Genomic DNA, 23,951 nt, shown 5'->3' with positions numbered 1-23,951 from the left:
TGTCTTGCGACACTGCTTCTGACCCAGGGCGGTGGGCAGGGTGCAGGGATGACCTGTCATCCAGGAGGTGCTCAGATGAGAGGAAGGGTGGGAGGGGTGTGGAGTGTATTTAGGGATGAAATGGGTGGGAGTGTTTTTATGCCTTTCCCTTTTTGGCTACCTCCCTTGGAAGGGGGAAAAAGCCTTGGTATATGTATGTATGTACCACTTCTTTGAGTATGTATTTCCATTTTTGCCTTCCACGGTGGTACATAAATACATATACCAATGGCCATTTCCCCTTTACAAGGAAGGTAGCTAAAAAACAAAGGCACAAAATCCACTCCCACCCATTCCATCTTCACATATTCCAGTCCCACTCATCCCACTCCCTCCCTCTTATCTTGACTCCTCCTGGATGACAGGTCATCCCTGCATCTTGCCCACTGCCCTGGATCAGAAGCAATGTAGCAAGACACAGCACATCCAAAGCAAGGATGCTTCATTTAATCAGCAGCCCTCCCACTCTGTCCTCTCATGCAGAAAAAGAGAAGACAGGGAGAAATCCTTTCAGGCTGTGTCAAAGTATCATACATACTCCCTCACCCCCCACACACTTTCATGCATCACAGTATCATCCATACACAACCAATCTCCATTCACTCCTATCTTCTGTCTTCTCCCGTCCTTCCTCAACAGACATTCCCCTCTTTCCTAATGCCTCTTTCACCCCATCCATTCATCTCATCCTTGGTCACCCCCTCATGTTCACTCCTTCCACTTCTGCCTTCCACACCTCTTTTACCAATATCCTCTCCCTACCATTTTGAGCCAATGATGTAGATGTAGAAAGAGTCCCACAATGATACAACACACAACAGTTCAAAATTTCATCTCAGAGAGGTGTGGAAGGTTCCAAGGACAGTTTCCAGCCACTGTGGGCCATATGATTCCTTTTAGTGAAATTTGGGGCAACTATTGATTAATTATTTTACATCATTTGTTTAAAAGGCATAACAGTAGTTAGTTTAGACTATAATTGAGGGTAATTATATCACTACAAATTTAATAAACTCCATTTTCCTTTCAGCATTATCAGAAGTAACCCAAGATGCATTAATACGAGAAATATTGTACATATTCCAAGGGATAGAAGGCAGACTGATAAAGATAGATGTTAGTAAAGATGGCTTTAAAATTGATCCCAAGGTATGTATTGAATATCTTTGAGGTAATAAGATCCTATACATATTAAACACAGAACAGGAACTATTATAATAAACAGAAACTATGTAATATGTATCTATACACTTGTGTTTGTTTCTATCTATATACCAAGGAGTTCTTCCCCCTTATAAGTAAGGTAGCCAAATCAAAGGCATGTATCCACTCCCACCCATTCCACTCCCATCCACCACCCTTGTTTCCCTCTCATCTTAGCTCCTCATGGATGAAGGGTCATCCCTCTCTTTTGTCTACTGCTTGTGTCAGAAGCACATTCACAGGAGGGCCAGCCACTTCATATAAATGGCAACCCTCCTTCATGTGAAAAATAGAGAACATGAGGAGAAATCCTTTTGGGCTGCATCAAATGATCATCCATACACAATCATTCTCCATTCACACCTAACCCATGCCATTTCCCTTCCCTGCTCAACAAACAATCTCTTCTTGCTCAGATCCCCTTTCACCCCATTCATTTGTCTCACTTTTGGTCTTTCCTTCAAGTTCACTTCATTCACCTCTGCTTTTCACACTGTTTTTGCTAATCTTTCCTCACGCATTCTTTCCATGTACTCAAACAACCCCTGCCTGGGGTATTGGCTGCATGTTATTGTGGGGTAAAAAGCTGCTCAGTAGCATGCAGCTCATACTTTAGGATATGGGGTGCCCCCACAGACCAGAGCCACACATCATTTTGTCTGGTAGAGGAAATCTCTATTTATAGAGAAATTATGATACTTTATTATACTGTGACTGTCCCTCCATTATGCTGTCCTCCCACTCTTGATACTGTCCTGTACCACAAAGAATACTGCTGTCTCCCTGTAGCCCCAAAGGGGACATTCCTAAAAAGAAGCAAAGGCATAAGAGGGTGTGGGAGGAGTTTTCCAACCAGAACCCTAAGGTTTGGGTCTTTTAATGTGCATGGATGTGGTAGAGATGAAAGTTAAAGGGAAGAGATTGGCGGTATGTTTGTGAGAAGAAAGATGAATGTGTTGGCATTGAATGAAACATAAGTTGTAAGGGAGGGATGAGTTTGAGTTTGGGCGTGTAGTTGGGAGGGTGTCAGGAATGAAGAGAGGAGGGGTGGCTATACTGATAAGTGAAGAGATAGGTAAATGTGTGGAATGGTAGGTTTCTTCAAAGTTAATGTGGATGAAGGTGAAACTGGGAAGGTAGATGTGGGTTTTTGTAAGTGCATATGGACTTGGTAGTGAGAAGAGTGTAAATGAAAGGGAGGTTTTTGGGATAGATTTAAATGACTGCACAGAGGGTTTAGGGAGAAATGTCAATGTAGTGGTATTGGGAGACCTTAATGCTAGAGTAGGAAATGAACCAATAGACAGAGTGGTTGGGAAGTGTGGAGTTCCAGGAAAAAATCTTAGTGGAGAGTTGATGGTGAAGATATGTATAGAGAGGTGATGATAGCAAATACAGTGTTTAGGAAGAAAGTCAAGCACCTATCCATGGGAGAAGGTGGTGGATGGAAGGGTGTTGATGGACTACATAATGGTAACCAGGAGAATAGTAGGAAGAGTTTTGGATTTACATGTTCTAAGGGGAGAGAGTGGGGGAATATAATGATTTTTTGGTGGAAGGTAAGTTGAGAGTGGAGGATAGATGGAGAAAGAGGAGAAGGGCAGAAGGTAGGAAAGTGCCTAAAGTAAACTGCTTAAATGAGAAAGAAAAGGAGGAGGACAAGAAGGAACTGAGAGGAGTGGGAGTAAAAAATAGAGTAGAACTAAGAGTGGAGGAGGAATGGGGATTGTTCAAGGAGTGAGTCACAGAGTGTGCAAAGACAGTATGTGGAACAAGGAGGATAGGAGGAAATAGAAGGAATGGTAGTGAGTGGTGGGATGAGGAAGCAAAGAAGGTTGTAGAAGAGGAGAAGCGAGCTTTCACAGATTGGTTACAAAATATAATGTATGCCGCTGATGCTCAATCCATAAAACAATTATGGCATACAACATATGTCGCTCATGCTGTAGGGGTTAAGGAAGATAGTGACAGAGTTTGGGAAGGTGTATGAAAGAAGTTGAAGATAAATGTGGGTAAAAGTAAGGTGATGTACAAGGGGAGAATGTGGCAGCAAATTGGAAGTGAGTATTAACCCCTTCCATACGGTGCCGCACACGTAGGCGTCATGGACTTAGATCTCAGTGGCAGCAGCCAATGCCAGCCGTACGACGTGTCGTAATAATACTCGCATCATAAAATATAGTCACCGCTTATATCGATCATTCTCTCTTTCACCCGCGAATTTTGAATACCACAGAGAATGGGATTCAGGGCACATTTGAGAGAATGTAAAAACACAGGGGCGACTACAATAAATATAATCAAGACGCCGATATGGCAGCCTCGCGAATACACTCGCTCCCCATGACGCCTACGTGTGCGGCACCGTATGGAAGGGGTTAAGGGAGATAAATTGGAGGAAGTGGATAGTTTTAGATACTTGGTTGTGAATGATGGGAAAGGTAGAAGTGGAGGTGGAGGTAGAATGTAGGTTGAAAGAAGCAAGTAAATGCCTTTGGGGATAAAAAAATGTAATGAGAAATAGACATTTGGGAATGGATGCTAAGAGGAGGTTGTATGGAGTGATTGTGCTCACAGCACTGTATGGGGCAGAAACATGGAACATCAGAAAGGAAGAGAAAAGGAGTTTGAATGTGTTTGAGATGAGGTGCCTGAGAATATGATAGGGGTTACTAGGGTATATAGAGTGAGAAACAAGGAAGTGAGGATGAGAGGAGGGGTGGAGAGGGAGATGGGAGGTAGGGTTGATGAAACAGCACTGGGATGGCTTGAACACATGGAAAGAATGAATGAAGAAAAATTAGTAAAAGGTGTAGAAGGAGTGAGCATGAGGAGGCAACCAAAGAGGAGATGGAAGGATGGGGTAAAAGGGGCATTGGGAAAGAGGGGAATATCTATTGAGGAAAGAAGGGAGAAGACTGAAGATATGGGTGAATGGAGAATGATTGTGTATGGATGATGCTGTGATGCATGGATAGGAGTGGATGGGGGATGGGGGTGAGGATGTGTGAATAATAAATTGACACAGCCCAGAGGGATTTTTCCCCACCTTCTCTTTTTCTGTATGAGGAGCTTGAGAGGGGGGGGGGGGGTAGCTGATTAAATGAAGAGTCCTTGCCATGGATGTGCTGTGTCTTGCTGCACTGCTTCTGACCCAGGACAGTGGATGAGATGCACGGATGACCCATCATCCAGGTAGAGCCAAGGTAAAAGTGAGGGAGGGATGGTGGATGGGAGTGGAGTATGTGGGGATGGAATGGGTGGGAGTGGATTTTATCCCTTTGTTTTTTGGCCACCTCTCTTGTAAGGGGGAAAAAGCCTTTGGTGTATGTATGTATCAGCCAGCTCCCTTTCTACTCCCTGCTCTGTGCACCTCATTTCTTACTTTATCTATCCCCATAAAACACACAAACAAGCAATGTAACCACGGACTGGAATGGACGTCTAAAGTGAGCTCTGAGATGCAGTGCTTTTTTCGATAAATATTGAGGAAATAGCTTTGTTTATGCGATAGGGAGCTATGTTTATTGAGTGACCAAAATGATGAAATAGAGTAATTTCATACACAAAATGGAAAACAATAATGAAGAAAGACAAAAATATAGTGAACCAATGAAGAGAAGACTTGATGTAAGCAGAGTGGAATCACTGTTAGGAGTCATACCAAAAAAGACTTGCATCATTGAGACGCCGAAAATAGATCTGGGGTTAGATAACCTTGCTTTTTCAGGTTTTGTTAAAGAAAATGGAATACTAAGGAGAGAGAATCAAGGTATAGAAATTTCCTAAGAAATCAGGAGATTACAGAATTAATCAATTAAATTATGTCTGAAAGCTGAATACAGGGCAATTTATAAAGAAAGTAACCAGTTAAAATTTCAAAATCCTGAGACAGAAAGATTAATGGTCTAAAAAAGGAATTAAGAATAGTCAAAAGTGAGAATGAAAGAATGAATAATGAAGATACAAACAAAAATGAAGCTTTGAAAAAAGAAGTAAAAGAACAAATGCAAGCGGTGACCAAGATAGTGGGAGAAACAGTAAAGGAGCCGATCTCCAAGAAATAAAAAATCAATGGAAAGTGAAACAAGAAAAAAAAAAACTTTTAAAGAAATAGTACAGCAACAAGTGGAAGAGAATGCTAAAGAAACTGTAATTAAAGTAATTAAGGAGAAAGATAATTGGGTCAGAGACACAGTGGATAAAAAAAGTGCATAGTAGTTTATGGTATTAAAGAAAAACATAATGTAGCTAGGTACCTAAGAGAAGAATAAGAAAAAAAAAATGCAAAAGAAATTTTGAAAGATACAAGAGAGGCAAGAAATAGACAAAGAAATAGAAGTGCATAGAATGGGACTATACTTTAAAGAAAAAAATAGACCACTGAAAATTAAACTAAGGTCCCAAATGATAGCAGAAGTACTATTTATAGCAGCAAAGTTGGCAAAAAGTGAAAATTACAAAAATGTATGGATAAAGAAAGAAATGAATGATGAAAAAGAGAAGGAAAAGGTACTAAGAATTGAAGCAAAAAAAAAAAAAAATAAAATAACAGACTGAAAAGAATGAGTTTTTTTTGGAGAGTACTGGACTTCAGGCTGAGAAAATGGTACATAAAAGAAAAGGAAAAAAAACAAAAAAAAAAACATAAAAGGTGAAAAAAAAAAAAAATGTACACCAACATAGTATGATTTCAGGATTAGATTAATTAAATGACTATCTGGAAGAAGAGAAACCAGATATAATGGGAATTGTAGAGACAAAATTAAAAGACCCACAACTACCTAATACTGTGGGACAAGGTCTATATAATTATTGGATAAAAGAAATAGAAGAAACAAGGTGGAGGAGTCATGTTTTTGACTAAAAAAGGTTTAAAAGTGACGAAGATAACAAAAGGAAATAATGTGGAATTGATTATGATAGAAATTGAAAACCGCAACATTAAAAGTAGAAAATTTGCAGTAATATATGTGCTCCCAAAACATATTCCTGGACTGAGAGTGACCACTCTAAAATGCTGGAAGACACAAATCATCCATTTTTATGAATTACTAAAAGGAGGGAACATAGTAATCATGGGTGACTTTAACTTCAAAGAAATATGTTGGGAAGAGATGACAGTGAAAGGTGGAGAGGACCTTTGGGGAAATATACTATTGGATATGATCATTGGATATACAATGACTCAGTGGGTAAAGGATAATACCAGATATAGAAACAGTGAAGAACCGTCAAGACTAGACTTAATATTTACATCAGAGCTTGAAATTGTGGATAAAATGGAATACAAGACATCAATTTGGAAGAGTGACCACATGTTAATTGAGTTTGAACTAAAAGAGGTAATTGATTTGGTAAGAAATGAGAAACACAGAAAAGGAAGACTAATAGTATACAACAAAACAGATTTTGAGAAACTCAGAAAATTCTTTCAAAAAGTGAATTGGGAAAACTTCATTAATGAAGAGACAAAGATGGAAGAGAAATGGAATATATATAAAGAAATTTATAAAGAAGGAATAGATAAATACGTACCAAAGCAGAGGCAGGAAAGGGTGTACATTAAGTACAGGTGTAACAAAAATTTTAATGAGGCAAAAGATAGAAGAAACAAAGCTTGGAAAAGATGGAAATAAAAAGAAAGGTAAATGGCAAAAATATGTCAAACTGAGAAATGAGTGAAAATATGCAGGGAAGAAAAATGAAACTATGAAAAAGACATACATATACCAAAGGCTTTTCCCCCCCTAAATGGGGGGTAGCCAAAAAGAAAAAGGCATAGAAACCCCTCCCACCCATTCCATTCCCTATATATTCCACTCCCCTCCACCCTTCTCCCTCCCTCTTATCTTGGCACCTCCTGGATGACGGGTCATCCCTGCATCCTGTCCACTGCCCTGGGTCAGAAGCAGTGTCGCAAGACACAGCACATCCACAGCAAGGCACAATAGATAAATGTAAGGATCACCTTAGATCAGTGGTTTTCAAACTTTTCCACCTAAAGTAACTCTTTCACATTTGCTGGTACTCAGTGGAACCCCTAAAAATGGAACTCTCCCCAACACACACATGACCAAATAAAGGTGCAAAGTTTAGTACAGTACTTAGCATTACGATTCCGACCTATTTTAACAGACTTTTTTGACAGACTTAAAAAGATTTAAGACTGACCGTCACCAACACGCACAGTACATAGTCATAAACACGTACAGTCACTCTCCGTCTCTCCTAAAATGCAAAAGATTTTATCACTTTCATATTTCATTTTATTCATTCCTGTTCAAATAAATTAATAATTATAATTTTTGCTATGGAACCCACTTTGAGAACCACTGCCCTAGATTATTCTACAGGTATGTGATAGGTAAATTTAAAAATAAATAAGAAATAGTGAAACTGCATCAAGGAAATGAGGAATATATAGAAGATATAGAAATGGCGGAGGTTATGAACAAACATTTTAAGTCTGTATTTACAATAGAAATTGCATATAATTAGGAAGAAGAAAAGGTAGAAAGATTCCCCCAATGAAAGAAATTAATGTAACACAAAAAGAAATAAGGAACCAAGTTATAAACCTCGATGTCAGAAAGTCACATAGTCCAGATGGAATTACAAATTGGATACTAAAAAAATATATGAGTTAGTGTACAAGATATATAAAATGATAGATTGCTCACTCAAGGAAGGAAAGGTACCATAAGATTTGAAAAATGCAAATGCAGTACCAATATATAAAGGGGGAGATCAGAAAGACCCAACAAAATATAGACTGGTCTCCCTTACAAGCACAATAATTAAAATATGTAAAAAATTATGAAAAGTAGATGGATTTAACATCTGGAAGAAAATAATATACTGAATCCAAAACAATTTGGATTTAGACAAGAAAGATCTTGTACCACCAACTTGATTTGTTTTTATTCAAGACTGATAGACATAATACAACAAAGGGACGGATGGGCAGATTATGCTTTTCTTGATTTACAAAAAACTAATAAGAAAACTTGAAATGACAGGAAGTGTACAAGGAAAGTTAATGAAATGGATGGAAGATTTCTTGAATGGGAGAAAAATGAGGGTGGTAGAGACTTGACCTGGGAAGAAATCATAAGTGAAATTCCACAAGGTTCTGTACTAGCTCCGATAATGTTTGCCATATATATAAATGACATGGAGGGTGTTGGATGTTATATGAACTTCTTTGCAGATGATGCAAAACTACTAAAGAAAATAAGTGCAGAGAAAGACTGTGAATCACTTCAGAGAGATCTGGACAAAGTCTGGAAATGGAGCCATCAAGAAATGCAGAAAATGGAGTTTGGAAAAAGTAAGAATAGAATATCAGGGCAATATAAGGTTGGTACAAAAGAAGTAAAAAAAGTTAGCTCAGTAAAGGACATAGGAGTATTTATTAATAAAGACGTCACCAGACAAGCATATAAACAAAATAGTCGGGGAAACCTACAATTTACTAAGAACAAAAAAGGTGGCCTTTAACTACATGGATGGGGAAATGATAAGGAAAATATTTGTCACACTGATAAGACCAAGGTTGGAGTACGCTGTGACACTATGGACACCCAACACAAAAAGAGATTAGAAAGAATTCAAAGAGCAATGACAAAGACGGCACCAACACTTTCAAAATTTACATACGAACAAAGATTGTTCAAACTGGAACTAACAACCCTGGAACAAAGAAGAGAAAGAGGAGATCTACTGACCATTTACAGAATCATGAAAGGTATGGAAATCCTTGATAGAGAAGATTGATTAAAATAGGACAAGAAAAACAAGAGGACACATAAAGAAACTCAAAAAGGATAGTTATAGAAGAGATCTGAAAAAGAATAGTTTTCCACACAGAGTGATATATGTCTGGAACAAATTGGAAAAAAAAAAAATAGTATGTGCAAAAACCATACAAGAATTTAAGAACAAACTAGATGCTGAGATACAAAGATGGGTCACTACGAGCATAGCTCCCATCCCATATAATACAACTTGGTAAACACACACACGCACATATACACACACTCACACACACACACACACACACACACACACACACACACACACACACACACACACACACACACACACACACACAGCTCATTGTTTCTCTGTGAACATTCCAAGTAACTGCTTATTGGAAACTGACACTGATTCACAAATATTCATCCTCAGATACGTCTGTCATGCAGTCAGCAGCAGCTTATACTGAAGTTAGCAGAAGTAGGTTGGTTATACAATCAGATTAAGAAATTCTGTGAGGCCCATGGTGGATCAACCACAAACTACACAGGTGACCGTGCTGCCTCAGGTCTTGTTAATCAAAGTTTGGTAATGGCTCTCAGAGAAGATTTGACTGAATACTGCAGACTCATAGCTGTTCTGGAAGCTCAAGTGAGTTTGTGCTTATTTTGTAATCTGGTTAGGGACAGTATATGTGTAAAGGAATATATTAGAAGCTTTACCTTGGTAATAGTTACTTGTACATTAATTTAGGGAATGTACATATAAATATTTTGTTTAAAGACATTTTATGAGCTTTAACATGAATAATTAGTAAAATTAGAGGAATTATTATCCTCTAGACTAGATCGCAGGTTCCCAGAGTATGATATATATATCCCCAGGGTTGCAGTATTAATTTTCAAGGGGTACATGGGGTCTGAAAGAATAACCTTTACTGTACAATACAAGTGTGTATTCTACAATCATATCAAGATATATTGTATACTCACAGAGCTCAGTTTATTGATGTTAGCAGTACTAAGACCCCAATGCTGTTTACTCATATAGATTTCAAAATAAGATAATGTATTGTTGTAAATGTTATATATTTATTCACAACCACTACATATTGCTATTTTCAAGGTTCATGAGGGGAAAGACAGTCCTTTTGGAGATGAACGAGGAGGTCTCACACTCAGAAAGTTGCTCTTATGGACTCTAGAACCTCGGTTTCGATTGCAAGGCATGGCTCTTCTTACACACTCTGCCAGGGAAGTGAAAGGTGGAGCAACTGTATCAGCTCTCTATCAGGTAGGTTTATTCCATGTACATATGTTGAATTAATGTGTACTGGGTAACAAGGCAAGGTAAACACAAAGTTGGAGTTTTTATTTTTTAACATTTCCTTACTAGGACTTCTTCAGACTACATAGTGTTAAAGTCATTTTATGTATCACATACCATATTCTGGATTACCTCTTCTCTCATTGTCTTCCACCATGATCCATCTCCCTTCTCATTGCCTTGCAAAGTATCAGGGAACTCACTGTTCCAGCTAGTTTTACAAACTCATCCCAGTGATTGCTTTAGGAATGTGAACCAATATATGCTGCCTCAACTATTTTTCCCATCTGGGGTATTGACTGCATGTTATTGTGGCTAAGTAGCATGCAGCTGATACTTTAGGGTCTATATGGGGCACCCCTGCAGACCAGAGCCACACATCGTTTTGTCTGAGAGAGAATATCTCTGTTCATAGAGAAATTATATTTTATTATACTGTGACTGTCCTTCTGTTATGCTGTCCCCCACCCCTTGTACTGTCCTGTACCATTTCTCTGAATATTTATTTATTTTCTTCGCAACAAAAAACGGGACGGGGATAGGATTAGGCATCCTTCTCCCTGTAGCCCCAAAGGGGACATTCCTAAAAAAAAAAGTAAACGCATAAGGGGGTCTAGGAGGAGTTTTCCAACCAGTACCCTAAGGTTTGGGTCTTTCAATGTGCATGGATGTGGTACAGATGAGAGTAAAAGGGAAGAGGCAGTATGTTTGTAAGAAGAAAGATAGATGTGTTGGCATTGAGTGAAACTTTAGTTGAAAGGGAGGGGTGAGTGTGGTTGGGAGGCTCTCCGGAGTAAAGAGAGGATGAGGTAGAGTAGGGGTGGCTGTAGTAGTAAGTGAAGAGATAGGTAAGTGTGTAGTGCAGTGGAAGGAGGTTTCTTCAAGGTTAATGTGGATGAAGGTGAAACTGGGAAGAGAGATATGGGTTTTTGTAAGTGCATATGAGCCTGGTAGAGAGAAGAGTGTAGAGGAAAGGGAGGCTTTTTGGATGGATTTAAATGAGTGCATACAGGGAGTGAAAGATAGAGTAGAACTAGGAGTGGAGGAGTAATGGGGATGGTTCAAGGAGGGAGTCACAAAGTGTGCAAAGATGGTGTGTGGAACAAGGAGGATGGGAGGAAATAGAAGGATGGTTAGTGAGTGGTGGGATGAGGAAGCAAAGAAGGTTGTAGAAGAGAAGAAGCGAGCTTTCACTGATTGGTTACAAAATAGGACAAGAGAATGATAATAGAGGTACAAAGAGAAGAGAAGTAAAGCATAAGATAAAGGAGGCAAAGAGGAGAGATGCTGTGAAATGGGGTAAGAGTATGACAGAAAATTTTGAAAGTAATAGAAATATGTTTTGGAAGGAAATTAAGAGAAGAAGAGAAGGTGAATCAAGTAGAGAAGAAAATCTAAAAAGTACAAATGAAGAGATGATAATAGAAGAGAAGGCAGCAAGAGGAAGATGGGCAGAGTATTTTAGGGAGTTGCTAAATGTAAAGGAAGATAAGAGAGGGAAAGGTAGTTGCAGTAGGAAGTGCTAAGAAAATGACAGTGATGAGTGAAGAAAATGGAGGAGAAATAAGAAAGGATGAAGTGAAGGCAGTTGTTGAGATAATGAGGACAGGTAAGGCACCTGGGTTGGATGGACATCATGCAGAATGTCTGAAAAAAGGAGGTACAGTGATGGTGAACTGGCTGGTGAGGTTATTTAATGCTTGTTTAAGAGAGGGTAGAGTGCCAGAGGACTGGAGGAATGCCTATATAGTTCCACTTTACAAGGGAAAATGGGACAAGTGTAAGTGTAGTAGTTTCAGAGGGATCAGTTTGTTAATTGTAGTTGGGAGGATCTTGATTGCGTGATTAGAAGAGGAAAAGAGGGAGTAATTGGTGAAGAACAGTGTGGGTTTAGGACTGGTAGGGGTTGTGTAGATCAGATTTTTGTGGTAAGACAGATATGTGAGAAAGCTATGAGAAAAGGTAAGGATATTTGTTAGGCTTTAATGGATCTGGAAAAGGTTTATGACAGGGTAGACAGGAAGGCACTGTGGGAGGTATTGCAAATATATGGGATAAGAGGAAAGCTGTTAAGTGCAGTCAAGAGTTTTTACAAGAGTAGTAGAGTGTGTGTTAGAATTAGAAATGGAGAGAGTGGTTTGAGGTGAAGGTGGGACTTTGTCAGGGACGTCTTATGTCGCCCTGGCTGTTCAATTTATACATGGATGGAGTGGTACAAGGGTAGTGGGTCAGGGATTGGAGATGGTTAAAGAAAATGGAGAAAAGTGGGAGATAAGCCAGTTGTTGTTTGCTGATGACACTTCACTTGTAGCAGGATCAGAGGAGGGATTGAGGGAGTTAGTGACAGAGTTTGGGAAGGAGTGCAAAAGAAGGAAGTTGAAGATAAGTATTGGTAAAAGTAAGGTGATGAGATGTACAAGGGAAGAAAGTGGCAGCAGACTGGAAATGAATTTTAAGGGAGAGAGAGACTGGAGGAAGTGGATAGTTTTAGATACTTGGGTGCGAATGTGCTGGGAAAGGGAGAAGTGGAGGTAGAATGTAGGTTGATAGAAGCAAGTAAATGCCTTGGTGGATTAAAAAGTATAATGAGAAATAAACATTTGGGAATGAATGCTAAGAGATTGTATGAAGAAGTGATTGTGCCAACAGCACTGTACGAGGCAGAAACATAGAAAATAAGAGAGGAAGAGAGAGAGTTTGGATATGTTTGAGATGAGGTGCATGAGAAGTATGATAGGGGTTACTAGGCTGGATAGAGAGAAATGAGGTGAGGAGGAGAATGGGGTGGAAATGGATTTGGGAGATAGGGTGTATGAAAGAGTATTGGGATGGTTTGGACACATGGAAAGAATGAGTGAAGAAAGACTAGTAAAAGAGGTGTGGAAGGAGTGAACATGAGGGGTCGACCTAGGATAAGATTGATGAATTGTGTAAAAGAGGCATTGGGAAAGGGGAATGTCGGTTGAGGAAGGATGGGAGAGGACAGAAGATAGGGGTGCTTGGTTGTGTATGGATGATGCTAAGATGCATGAGGGAGAGTGGGTAGGGGATGAGGGTGGGGAGGTTATGTGTGAGAAATAAATTGATACAGCCCGAAGGGATTTCTCCCAGTCTTCTCCTTTTCTGCATGAGGGGATGGAGATGGGAGTTGCCGATTTAATTAAGCATCCTTGCTGTGGATGTGATAAGTCTTGTGAGTGGAGTATGTTAGGGATGGAATGGGTGGGAGTGGTTTTTATGCCTTGGTTTTTTGGCTACCTCCCTTATAAGGGAAAAAAAAAACTTTGGTATATGTATGTAGTAGAGCTTGTGTTAGGATTAGAAATAGAGAGAGTGAGTGGTTTGAAGTAAAGGTGGGACTTTGTCAGGAATGTATTATGTTGCCTTGGCTGTTCAATTTATACATGGATGGGGTGGTGTGAGTAAATGAATGCAAGGGTAGTGGGTAGGGGATTGGAGATGGTTAAAGAAAATGGAGAAAAGTGGGAGATAAGTCAGTTGTGATTTGCTGATGACACTGCACTTGTATTAGGATCAGAAGAGGGATTGAGGAAGTTAGTGACAGAGTTTAGGAAGGTGGGGAAAAGAAGGAAGTTGAAGATAAATGTGGGTAGATGTAAGATGTGCAGATGAAGGTTTGAAATAGTTGGCCTAATACCTAGCAGATGTTAATGGGCCTGGCCCTATGTACCAGGCCCCAGCATGCCCAGCAGGGCTGGTTTTGATTTTATTTTGTTGGAAAAACATCCACATGACCACCAAGATGACCACATCCTCAGTGCGTGGATAGTCCAACGAAATCATGTGTCTAGTCTAGTGTGGTAGGTGGTGTGCATTTATGTAATGCATTCTTACAAACTCACCAGTCCTTATTTCCTGGTCATTCTGGGCGTTCATCCTCTGAAGATTTTCTCGAAATGTTCTTCGTCAGTTGAGTCTTGTTTGGATATCTGAATTGGTTCGTACATGTATCCTTGTACCGTACCCACATTGGAACACATAAGAGTATCCAAATCCGATAAATCTTCTTCACTCGATGTGAAATCCCCAGCGTGTTGCTTGCTGCATGCTGGCAATACTGACATCATCAGTTGCCCTAGTGTTGGAAAATTTAACTACGACATTGAAAAGTTCATGTGCTTCCAGGCACTTTTACGATAATGCTGTTTGGATAAAATCAAGACTAGAAATGTGTCTTTTAGTGTTCTAATTTCTAAGTTATATTTTCATGCATACATACATATACCAAGGCTTTTTCCCCCATACAAGGGAGGTAGCCAAAAAGAAAAAGGCATAAAAACCATTCCCACCCATTCCATTCCTAATACACTCCACCCTCTACCCTCCCTCTTATCTTGGCACCTCCTGGATGATGGGTCAGCCCTGCATCTTGTCCACTGCCCTGGGTCAGAGGCAGTGTCGCAAGACACAGCACATCCACAGCAAGGCCGCTTCATTAAATCGGCGACCCCCCCCCCCTCTCTGTCCCCTCATGCAGAAAAGGAGAAGACGGAGAAATCCCTTCGGGCTGCGTAAAATTTTGCTCACACACACTACCTCACCCCCCATCCCCCCACCCATTCCACCTCATGCATCAAAACATCATTCATATACAACCATTCTCCATTCACCTGTCTTCTATCCTCTCCTGTCCTTCCTCAACAGACATTCCCCTCTTCCCCAAAGCCACTTTCACCCCATCCATCCATCTCATCCTAGGCTGCCCCCTCATGTTCACTCCCTCCACATCTGCCTTCTATACCTCTTGTACTAGTCTTTCTTCACTGATTCTTTCCATGTGTCCAAACCATTCCAATACTCTTTAATCCACCCTATCTCCCAACTCCCTTACCACCCCTGTTCTCCTCCTCACCTCCTCGTTTCTCACTCTATCCAGCCTAGTAACTCCCATCATACTTCTCAGACACCTCATCTCAAACACATTCAAACTCCTTCTCTCTTCCTCTCTTATGTTCCATGTTTCTGCCCCAAACATTGCTGTTGGCACAATCACTCCTTCATACAATCCCCTCTTAGCATCCATTTCCAAATGTCTATTCCTTGTTACACTTTTTAATCCACCAAGGCATTTACTCGCTTCTGTCAATCTACATTCTACCTCCACCTCCACTCCACCCTTTCCTGCCACATTTGCACCTAAGTATCTTAAACTATCCACTTCCACCAGTCGCTCTCCCTTAATGCTCACTTCCAGTCTGCTGCCACTTTCACCCCTTGAACATCTCATCACCTTACTTTTACCCACATTTATCTTCAACTTTCTTCTTTCACACACTTTCCCAAACTGTCGCTAACTTCCTCAATCCCTCCTCTGATCCTGCTACAAGCGCAGTGTCGTCCGCAAACAACAGCTGGCTCACCTCCCACTTTTCTCCATTTTCTTTAACTATCTCCAATCCCTGACCCACTACCCGCATTTCCCTTTCGCACCACCCCATCCATATACAAGTTGAATAGCCAGGGGGACACAACACATCCCTGACGAAGTCCCACCTTTACCTCGAACCATTCACTCTCTCCATTTCTAATCCTGACACATTCTCTACTACTCTCGTAAAAACTCTTGACAGCTCCTAGAAGCTTTCCTCCTATCCCGTATATCCGCAAAACCTCCCACAGTGCCTTTCTGTCTACCCTGTCGTAAGCCTTTTCCAGATCCATAAAAGTAGAAAAAAAAAATCCTTACCTTTTCTCACATATCCGTGAGACCACAAAAATCTGATCTACACAACCTCTACCTGTCCTAAACCCACACTGTTCCTCACTAATTACTCCTTCTGTTCCTCTCCTAATCCTCTCAATCAAGATCCTCCCATAAGCCTTCCCAACTACACTTAACAAGCTAATCCCTCTGAAACTACTACATTCACACTTGTCCCCTTTTCCCTCGTAAAGTGGAACTATACAGGCACTCCTCCAGTCCTCCGGCACTCTACCCTCTCTCCAGCAAGCATTAAATAACCTCACCAACCAGTCCACCATCACTGTACCTCCTTTTTTTTTTTTTTTAGACATTCTGCATGGCATCCATCCAGACCAGGTGCCTTACCTGCTCTCATCATCTTAACAACTGCCTTCACTTCATCCTTCCTCATTTCTCCTCCATTTTCCTCACTCCTCACTCTCATTTTCTTAGCACTTCCCACTGCACCTATGTTTCCCTCCCTATCCTCCTTCACATTTAGCAACTCCCTAAAATATTCTGCCCATCTTCCCCATACTGCCTTCTCTTCCATTATCATCTCTCCATCTGCACCTTTTACCTTTTCTTCTCTACTTGATTCGCCTCCTCTTCCTCTCCTAATTTCTCTCCAAAACATCTTTTTATTACTTTCAAAATTTTCTGTCATACTCTTACCCCACTTCACATCTGCTCTCTTTTAACCTCCTTTACCTTGTGCTTTACTTCTCTTCTCTTTTCTGTGTACCTCTCATATGACTCCCTCATCCTATTTTGTAACCAATCTGTGAAAGCTTGCTTCTTCACTTCTACATGAAATAATAAAAAAAAGTAAAGAGATCTAAAACCATCTCAGTTGACCTTTAATGTCACAAACTTCCTCCTATCAGGAAGCTACGATAGTGCCCCCTACAGAGGAGCTTGTTTCATAAAATATAATGAACCATGTCCTTGGTTAAACTAAGCCAGAGTCAGGGTTTGAACCACCATCCCTTTGGCCTTTGCCACAAGTAATGACACTAACCTGCTCAGCCAGCAGGCATGAAAGATGGGGACTTGAATAAAACAAAAAAAAACGTGGAGACTAAGGAGTGGTAAAAAATGTTTAAAGAGGCAGCTGAAGGGAGGGACAGAAAAAAAAAAAAATAGATCAGCATTCTTCATTCATCTGTGAGTTGAGATTTTTTTCTGAAATAGGTGAATGCTGTGTAAATCTGCTCCAGAAATTATTAGAACTTAGACTTCATATAACTGTGCAGTCAATATCCCATTTTCTTTTATGTAATAATTTGTTCCTTTACTGTATTTTTTTCAAAAGAAGGCTGTTACACAATTTTCTGTAATCAATTATTTCACTGTGGTCCTCTAGGATGCTGATGGTTTTTCATAGTTTTACATTGACTTTTCTGTAAACAAGGCTTGCTTTTTAACTAACTATTAATGTTTACTTGCAGCACTTGCACCATGGGGATCCAGCCCACTACACCATGGTGAAACATGCTCTTTCCTTGGCATGCACTCCACTTTTCATGATGTTAACGCAGTGGCTGCTTGACGGACAGCTTGAAGACTCATACCATGAGTTTTTCATTGCTGCAGATCCAACAGTTTCTGATGAGAAACTCTGGCAGGATAAGTACTCTTTGAGGTAAGAATGCTCTGAAAAAGCTGAATATGTCATAGATTATTCTGTTCCAGGTATTTGGTATGGGCATTAGATATCTGTTTATATTATGTAAATAAATGTCAGAGGCCTTGTTTCTTTTATAAGAGGGTGGTGAAATCACACCCACTGCATACAGCATTAAAACCCATTTATGACCACTCCCAGTTTAGCACTTTGTAGATATAAGATCATCCCTGCCCTGTCATGCTGCTCAGGTCAAGGGCATTGCAGGAAGGTACAGCAGCTGGAGATTGTCTATCCCCATGACTTCATCATATAGTGAACCCCCCCCCTGATCATCAACTCAAAGTGGATTATGAAGTAGATAAGAACATCCCTTCAAACCACATCAATTTTTCATCCATTCACAACTTCCCTCCACTCGTATCTTTTACACTATTTCATGCTTTCAAAAATCCAAAACATCAAAACCACTGTCACCCTTTACACACACACACACACACACACACACACACACACACACACACACACACACACACACACACACACACACACACGACTCGGTGGCGCAGTTGGTAGAACGATGAACTACTAGCATGGTGGTGCGCGTAGTGCTTGGTTCGAATCCTGCCCAGGGCCGAAATTAATTTCGGTACAACTGCGCTTCGGGTCGTTACTCTGACTCTCGTGGGCGGGGAGTTGGGGGTGTGTGTGTGTGAAAGGTCATAGCATTACCCATAGATCGGACCTACGAGCTCTGAGCTCTCTTCCAGGAGGGAAATAGCTGTCGATCACGAGTCGAACACGTGATCCAAAAGACCAAGTGAATACACACACACACACACACACACACACACACACACACACACACACACACACACACACACCTCATTCTTGATCTTCCACTCAAGCTCTTTCCAATTTATTTATTTATTTATTTATTTATTTATTTATTTATTTTTTTTTTTTTGACACTTTTTCTTTATTCATTCTTTATGTGTGCTCAAATTACCCCAGTACGGAAGATGGATATGTTAATGTGTTAAGTGAAATTGAGTTGAAATGGAGGGGTAATTTTGAGTTTGGGAGTGTGATGAGGAGATGAGGGAGGGAAGGAGTAGTTCTGGTAAGTGATGAGAGGGCAGTGGGCAGATGATTAGAGATGGCTGAAGAAGTGGAAGTAGGAGGAGAGATAGTTCTTGTTTGTTGATGAGACCGCCCTTGTGGCAGGGTTAGAGGAAGCTCCAAGGCAATTAGTAACAGAGTTTGGGAAGATATGTATATACATATACCAAAGGCTTTTTTCCCCTATATAAGGGAGGTAGCCAAAAAACAGGCATAAAAACTACTCATACCCATTCCATCCCTATCACACTCCACTCCCCTCCACCCTCTTTCTTCCCTATTATCTTGGTACCTCCAGGAAGGTATGTAGTAAAAGGAAATTGAAAGTAAATGTGGGTAAAAGCAAGATGATGAGATGTATAATGGAAGAGGGTGGCATTAAGTTGAAGGTAAGTCTTAAAGGAGAAAGGTTAGAGGAAGTGGATAGTTTCAAGTATTTAGGATCACATGTAGCAGGGAATGGAGGAGTGGGGATAGAAGTAAACTGTTAAGTAAGGGAAGGAAGCAAGTAAATGTCTACCGGGAATGAAAAGTGTCATGAGAAATAGGTATCTGAGAATGGATGCAAAGAGATTACATGAAGGGATGATTGTGCCTGCGACACTCTATGGAGCAGAAATTTGGCATTTAAAATAGGCAAAAAAGAGAAATTTAAAAGTGTTTGAGAAATATAGTGGGTCTTACAAGCATGGGTAGGAAGGTAGCTAGCAGATGTAGCTGATGAAAGATTAATTATTGGACTGGTTTGGTCACATGGAAAGAATGAGTGAAGAAAGATTTCCAAAAAGAGTGTGGAAAGCAGAGGTGGATGGAGTGAACTTGAGGGGAAGACCCAATGTGGGATGGATGAATGGGGTAAAAGTGGCTTTGAATAAAAGGGGAATGTTGAACAGGGAAGGGGGGAAGGCAGGGGATGGGTGTGAATGGAGAGTGGTTGTGAATGGACAATAATTTGCTGTTGCCCAAAGGGATCTCTCTTCATTTTCCTGTTTTTTGTATAAAGGGTTGAGGAGGGAGGACAATGTATAAATGAAGTGGCTGGCCTTGCTGTAGATGTGCTGCTTCTTACAGTATTGCTTCTGACTTGGGCAGGAGACAGGAATGACCTTTCATCCATGAGGAGCTAAAATAAGAGGGAAACAAATGGGAGTGGAATTGTGTTGTGGTAGGTGCATGCCATGGCTGGCTACTTCTCTTATAAGGGGAAAGATGCCTGTTGGTAGATTGTGCATCACCTCTGTATTTTTTATTTTATCCATACAGTCACCTTTGTTTGGTTTGGGCAGTTATTAAGTCTTTAATTAATGGGTTGCATTTTCCAGATACTCAATGCTGCCATCCTTCATTTCTGCTCAGCAAGCTCATAAGGTTTTGGCCACAGGGAAATCCCTTAACTTCTTGCGCAATGTTTGTCAGGTGCGAGCCCCCATTGCTGCTCGAGAAACAATCAAGAAAGCTCTCCAGCAAACTACAGGTTGATATATTTTAACTTTAAAGTTGTCATCCATGAAGTAAGGTGGTTAGGTATGAGAAAGGGACAATGTCCCTTTTTAATTTCTCCTCAGACTGTGTGAAAATCATGCCTCCTTTCATTCCCAGCTTCTATACCCTTTATAGAATATTGACCATATAGAAGAGTAATGTAATCAGTACATTAGAGATTGTAGTGATAAGTATTGAAAAATTTGTCTATCCATATACCAAAAGGCTTCTTCCTCAGTGTAAGGTAGGTAGCCATCCAAGGCATGCACCCATCCATGTCCCATTTGTTATCCTTTTAAAAATCTCTTAGATCCTTGTGGATTGTTAGGCTTGTTGATGGCAAACTCTGATGGAGAGAATGTTGGTTTTATTTAGCCAATGTTATATGGCTTGCTCTAAGGTTGAGAAAAAGGGGAGGGGATGAGATGGCGAGGGAGGTGATGACTTGTGCATTTCAAGTTGTCCCAAGGTGATCTGCTTGCAGGGTAGAGTAAGAGGTGAGAAAGCAATGGGGCAGTGAGCCAGACTCACAGTATGATGTTCCGAGGCGACCTGAATATTCAGCATTTGTCCAGTCTATATATACAGTAGCCGCGAAAAGTTTGGGTGCAAAATTATAGGCACCCCAACTTTCCCCTAAACTCAAAACATGCGAAAAATACAACTTTCCCCTCAAACATTTCGCTATTTTTCAATGCTAGCGTTTGTACCCGTATTTAGCCGAGACAATACACACTATTTGGCAACTCTGTTTAGGCGCACTCGATGTCACATGGAGTCAGTTTCTAAACATCTCTCACGGAGAGTAGTCTTTTTTTTGCAGTGGTCTCTGTTTTTGTGCCTTGATATCTCCGTAATGGGAAGTGGTAAAGAGCTGGAAAGAGACACAGTTGTTACAATCATAACCCTCTATAAGGAGGGTTATAAGTGTAAAGATATTGCTACTCGTGTGGGAATTGGAGTGCGTCAAGTGCAAAAGTGGACCAAGAAATTTCGAGACGAAGGAAGTGACATCATTCGTACTCCAAAGCATCGCTCTGGTCGGCCAAGGAAGATATCAAATCGTACTTCTACGGTTCTAACTGCCTCCTAGTAACTGTAGGGGGCAGTTAAAACCGTAGAAGTACGATTTGGTATCTTCCTTGGCCAACCAGAGCGATGCTTTGGAGTACGAATGATGTCACTTCCTTCGTCTCGAAATTTCTTGGTCCACTTTTGCACTTGACACACTCCAATTCCCACACGAGTAGCAATATCTTTACACTTATAACCCTCCTTATAGAGGGTTATGATTGTAACAACTGTGTCTCTTTCCAGCTCTTTACCACTTCCCATTACGGAGATATCAAGGCACAAAAACATAGACCACCGCAAAAAAAAGACTACTCTCCATGAGAGATGTTTAGAAACTGACTCCATGTGACATCGAGTGCGCCTAAACAGAGTTGCCAAATAGTGTGTATTGTCTCGGCTAAATACGGGTACAAACGCTAGCATTGAAAAATAGCGAAAAGTTTGAGTGGAAAGTTGTATTTTTCTCATGTTTTGAGTTTAGGGGAAAGTTGGGGCGCCTATAATTTTGCGCCCAAACTTTTCGCGGCCACTGTACATGGATTGGGAAGTCAGATACAAAATGTTCTCATGCTGATGACTCATGAAGACAGAGAATATGGGGGCTGGTGTGTAGATTTGTGAGTTTGGTGAGACAAGTGAAGTGATGGATTGTTGGCTTTAATTTTCTTGTCTAAGCTGCACTACATTATTGGAACAACCCTGAGCAAGACTTTAGGACAGTTGCCAAATTCTATTTACAGGCACAAAGTGGCTGTTGCCACAACATTTAGCTATAACAATTTATTTTCTTGTATTTCTACAATGTACAATCTTATTGCTACAATGTACAATGCATAGACTATGGACACTCCGTATTCATGCATAGGTCAATATTTACAAAGGGAATGCATAAAAGAGATATAATTTTGATGTATGCTGATCTTACAGTTTGGCAATGTTGGACACAGGTGTCCCAGCTGCTTGGCCCAGATGTCTGCTATGAGGTCAGATGCGCTTGACCCCTATGACCACTGTCAGGTCTGACACAATGGTGGGTCCCTTGGGAGTTTTCTGAAGATGTCAGATGTTCCATCCTGCACCAAATGCATGCGTGTGCTTATGTGCACACAAGACATCTAAAGAATTGAATATTCCTTTCAGTCATCTTGCAACAGGTACTGCACATGTGTTCCTCAAATAAGCACTGTTCATTATCACATGGTCAGGTGAGGCTCTGGTTGAGTCATTGCCGAGACTGATGCTGGCGCTCCACATGAGTTCTTGAGAGTCCCTTGTGCATTGTGGTAAATGGACTAAGGGAAAAACCTGGTCTGGTGAGGTACATGAGAGAAAAATCAGAAAAAGAAACGGCAATATCAATTCAAAAAGAAATACAAGATGGTGACCTGGAAGTAGAGAAAGATATAGAAGAAGTGTATAGAATGGGATAATATTCTAAGGAAAGAAATTGCCCCCTAAAGATAAAACTAAGATTGCAAATGGTAGTACAGGACATGTTAGAAAAAGCAAGCAAATTGACAAGGAGTGAACACTATAACTAGATGTGGATGAAAAGAAAAATGAGTGTTGAGGAAACAGAAAAAGAGAAAATACTAAAAGGGGAAAGCTAAAGAAAAAATGCAAAGAGAATGGAGACCGAAAACAAGGAGTTCTATTCCATCCATCTCATCATAGGTCTCCCCCACATGTTCACTCCTTCCACCTATGACTTCCACACCTCTTTTACTAATATTTCTTCACTCATTTTTTCCATGTGTCCAAACCATCCTAATACTCTTTCATCAACCCTATCTCCCAACTCCCTTTCCACCCCTGTTCTCCTCCTCACCTCACCATTGTTGTACTTTATCTAAATCTTCTTGAACATTAATTGGTTTAAGTGATCATTTGCCATTCCACAAATGATCACTTAAAGATACCCCCCAATGAAAGAAATAACTGTGACAAGGAAATTATAGACCAAATAAAAAAAACCTTGATGTCAGAAAATCACACGGTCCAGATGGAATTGCAAGCTGGATATTAAAAGAATGCATAGATGAGTCGACAGACAAAATATACAAGATAATTGATTACTCACTCAAAGAAGGAAAGGTACCACAGGACTGGAAAATGCAAATATTGTATCAATGTATAAAGGAGGGGATAAAGAAAATCCAACTAACTATAGACTGGTCTCTCTTACAAGCCCGATAGCAAAAATATGTGAAAAAGTTATCAAAAGTAGATGGGCTAAATATCTGGAAGAAAAGAATATATATACTGAATCCAACACAATTTGGATTTAAACAAGGAAGATCGTGTGCCACAAATTTGATTTACTTCTACTTGAGACTAATAAAAATAATACAAGAAAGGGATGAATGGGTGGATTGTGCTTTTTTAGATCTACAAAAAGCATTTGATAAAATACCATAGAAAAGGCTATTAATCCCTTCGATACGATGATGCCTATGTAGGCGTCATGAGGAGCAAGTGGATTCGCGACGCTGCCATATCGGCGTCTTGATTATATTTATTGTAGTCGCCCCTGTGTTTTTACATTCTCCCAAATGCGCCCTGAATCCCATTCTCTGTGGTTTTCAAAATTCGCGGGTGAAAGAGAGAACGATC

At 40.3% G+C, this 23,951-nt stretch overlaps 1 protein-coding gene across 4 annotated transcripts in view; it reads left to right on the top strand.

Moving 5' to 3' along the window:
* Positions 1–23,951, top strand: part of LOC143018981 (gamma-tubulin complex component 3-like) — a 91,217-nt gene that overhangs the window by 6,741 nt on the left and 60,525 nt on the right. For all 4 annotated transcript variants that reach the window (XM_076174662.1, XM_076174661.1, XM_076174663.1 and 1 more), the window contains exons 6-10: positions 1,070–1,188; positions 9,436–9,654; positions 10,129–10,296; positions 17,485–17,678; positions 20,105–20,256. In XM_076174662.1, the coding sequence (XP_076030777.1) occupies positions 1,070–1,188; positions 9,436–9,654; positions 10,129–10,296; positions 17,485–17,678; positions 20,105–20,256 (852 nt within the window). The remainder of the gene's footprint in view (positions 1–1,069; positions 1,189–9,435; positions 9,655–10,128; positions 10,297–17,484; positions 17,679–20,104; positions 20,257–23,951) is intronic.

This window comes from Oratosquilla oratoria, chromosome 36, assembly GCF_046742065.1.
Source record: "Oratosquilla oratoria isolate Oo_2021 chromosome 36, ASM4674206v1, whole genome shotgun sequence".
Classification (NCBI taxonomy): domain Eukaryota; kingdom Metazoa; phylum Arthropoda; class Malacostraca; order Stomatopoda; family Squillidae; genus Oratosquilla; species Oratosquilla oratoria.
Note: the sequence above shows the minus strand (reverse complement) of the source record. Positions and strands in the feature narration are given on the sequence as shown.